The sequence below is a fragment of the Sinocyclocheilus rhinocerous genome, unplaced genomic scaffold (genome assembly GCF_001515625.1).
Source record: "Sinocyclocheilus rhinocerous isolate Xijiao unplaced genomic scaffold, SAMN03320098_v1.1 scaffold984, whole genome shotgun sequence".
Taxonomy (NCBI): domain Eukaryota; kingdom Metazoa; phylum Chordata; class Actinopteri; order Cypriniformes; family Cyprinidae; genus Sinocyclocheilus; species Sinocyclocheilus rhinocerous.
Genome location: NW_015643603.1, coordinates 823,988 through 826,499, shown reverse-complemented (window position 1 = coordinate 826,499; position 2,512 = coordinate 823,988). Strand labels below are relative to the sequence as shown.

Below are 2,512 nucleotides of genomic sequence, written 5' to 3'. Positions count from 1 at the left end.
AGTAATATACTACTGTAATATTATTACTTTTGTAATGCGTTACTCCCAACACTGTTTATCTGTCCATCAGATGCGTGTCAAAGTTGAGTTCGTTACTATAACAACAGTAGATCAAACAATCATTGTAAAAAAAAAAAAACTTTGTCGAGATCACGAGAAAATTAAGTCGTTATAACGAGAAAACAACTCCCGTTATGTCGAGATAACGAGAAAATTAAGTCGTTATAACGAGAAAACAACTCTCGTTATGTCGAGATCATGAGAAAATTAAGTCGTTATAACGAGAAAACAACTCGTTATGTCGAGATCACGAGAAAATTAAGTCGTTATAATGAGAAAACAAGAAGAAAAAAAATAAATAATGCATGGCCTCTTAGAACTTCCGTAGTATTCTTTAAAAAAAAAAAGTATTTTTTTTAACGAGGCTTTTTTACTTCATTGTGATATCTTGACCTTTTTGATTATATTTCCATCAAAAAATATCAAAATGAATTTTTGATCCAGAAATGAAAAGCATGCTCATCATAGAAGAGGTGTAATCAAATTTGTGTACAATCATGTCACTGACCCCTTTATAAAAAGCAAAACAGCATAACTGGAATAAGTGCAAATTTGATATGCTTAAATTACCTGGAAGTCCTTTGGCCCACTTCACTACCTTGACAAGTTGCCTCTCTCCCAACTCGTTAAGGCTGGTGAGGAGAGCAACTGCTGAGTCAGGCTGAGCGTGATCATGGCCGGCGTTCACCACCTCGGGCTCGATGGCCTCCAGGATGTTCAGGAAGATCAACTGTGAGTGGAACGTCAGGCTTGGCTTGGGCGACATGCACTGGACTGTCTCTGATGGGCCCTGAACGGGACCAACCTCCTCCGGACCTTTCATCTGTCCAATCTTCCTCAGCTTGCGGGCTGCAGGACAGAACAAAAGCAATATACTGTAATAAACAGAGTGGGAGTACTGCTTTGTAAATTCAACCTGCGCAAAAACACATTATTAATCTGGAACACTTCTTTATTTTATCTAGCACATATTATTTAGGAGGCAATGAACCAGGTGGTCTCTGAATAATGAGGTTGGCATGATCTTATTTTAGCTCTTGAATATCTCTATTATACAACAGAATATAAAAGCTGCACTGCGACGGCTAGTCTCTCCGCCACATTATCTCCTGCCTGTCAGCACAAAGAAAGATTACTGGCCACAAAACACACCTGAGACAACGTATTTTTTCCTCAGCTGCCACTACAACAAAGAACTTTAGATTAGCGTAACTGTGTTGATATATTTCAGTAAGGTGGAGCAGAACAACAATCATTCAAGGATGCAAAACATGCATTGTTCACCTAATACTTGCGGATGTACATTCTTGCACCAGAAACACCCGTTAACTATGCACAACAGAGGAAAACCATCTGTATTCTGAGGCTGCTGCTAATAAAGTGAATTAAATGAAGATGTAAATATGAGTGTGTGCGTGCATGTGCTTTTATTAGTTGCTACAGTAGAAACAGTTTTGCTTCTGCTCCAGCGAGTGCCTGTGGTTTTGTTATGATGCCTAACACTCACAGTTTCCACTCTGAATTATAAATCAGAGATGCTCATTATTCAATGGGCAGCGTTTGGGTGAGGAATGAAAGACTTTTTACAACTCGCAGACTTTAATGGCGCATTACGAACACTGATCCAAAATGTAAAAAACAAGTTCTATTAAGAAAAAAAAAAAGAATAATCTGTGAGGCAGCTGATTTAAAATGCCTAAAAAGCTCTTCGTTGCTGGCTAAGAGGACAAACACGAAATGAAAATGAATCAGCCCTCTGAGATCCCCACAAAAAGGAGGCTCCAATTTTGCTGACGAGAGACCGGAGCCTCTCTGCTTGTGGTCTAAAATGAAGTGTGGTAAAGAGATAGAGAAGGGGAGAGAGTGAAATTATAATTTTATCCTGAGATGGTTTATCAAAAGCCTATGGGTTTGCGGTAAACTTGTGGCAAGGTACCAAAAACACCACCACCGAGATTCTCTCTTCAAAATACACATAAACCTGCCTGTGACGAGTGGGGCGGGGCCGAGAGCCGTGGGAACGGAGTGAGGCCGGTGGAGTAAATGCTAATGCACGACACCTGCGCCACTCACCGGTCTCGAGTCCCACGGAGGAGCTCCGGAAGCATAAAAGGAGGAGTGACGACAGTGTTGGACGAGAGAGGACCAGGCCTGGATTTTATTTTGTGTTTTGTGTGCGGCAGTCGTCCGCGAGGGGCTGCCGCTTTACTTTCATCTTGTGTTTGTTTATTTTATTAAAGTTTTGTTTAAATGTTCGCCGGTTCCCGCCTCCTTCTTCCCGAACTATGAACGTTGTTACAATATACATGCATGGAAATGTTTTTAAAATATGTTCACACACATTATGTAAACAAAAACTTATATTTTGGATGCGATTAATTGCGATGAATCATTTGACAGCACTAGTAAAAAATATAAATAATTCTGAAGTTGCTGGTTTGAAACAAAAATA

The 2,512-nt window shown here is 40.0% G+C and overlaps 1 protein-coding gene across 1 annotated transcript in view; it reads right to left on the bottom strand.

Annotated features, from left to right (window-relative positions):
• The window catches only part of ar (androgen receptor), a 78,619-nt gene that overhangs the window by 6,668 nt on the left and 69,439 nt on the right, over nucleotides 1-2,512 (bottom strand). The window contains exon 5 of the mRNA XM_016575037.1: nucleotides 631-909. Coding sequence (XP_016430523.1) covers nucleotides 631-909 — 279 coding nt within the window. The remainder of the gene's footprint in view (nucleotides 1-630; nucleotides 910-2,512) is intronic.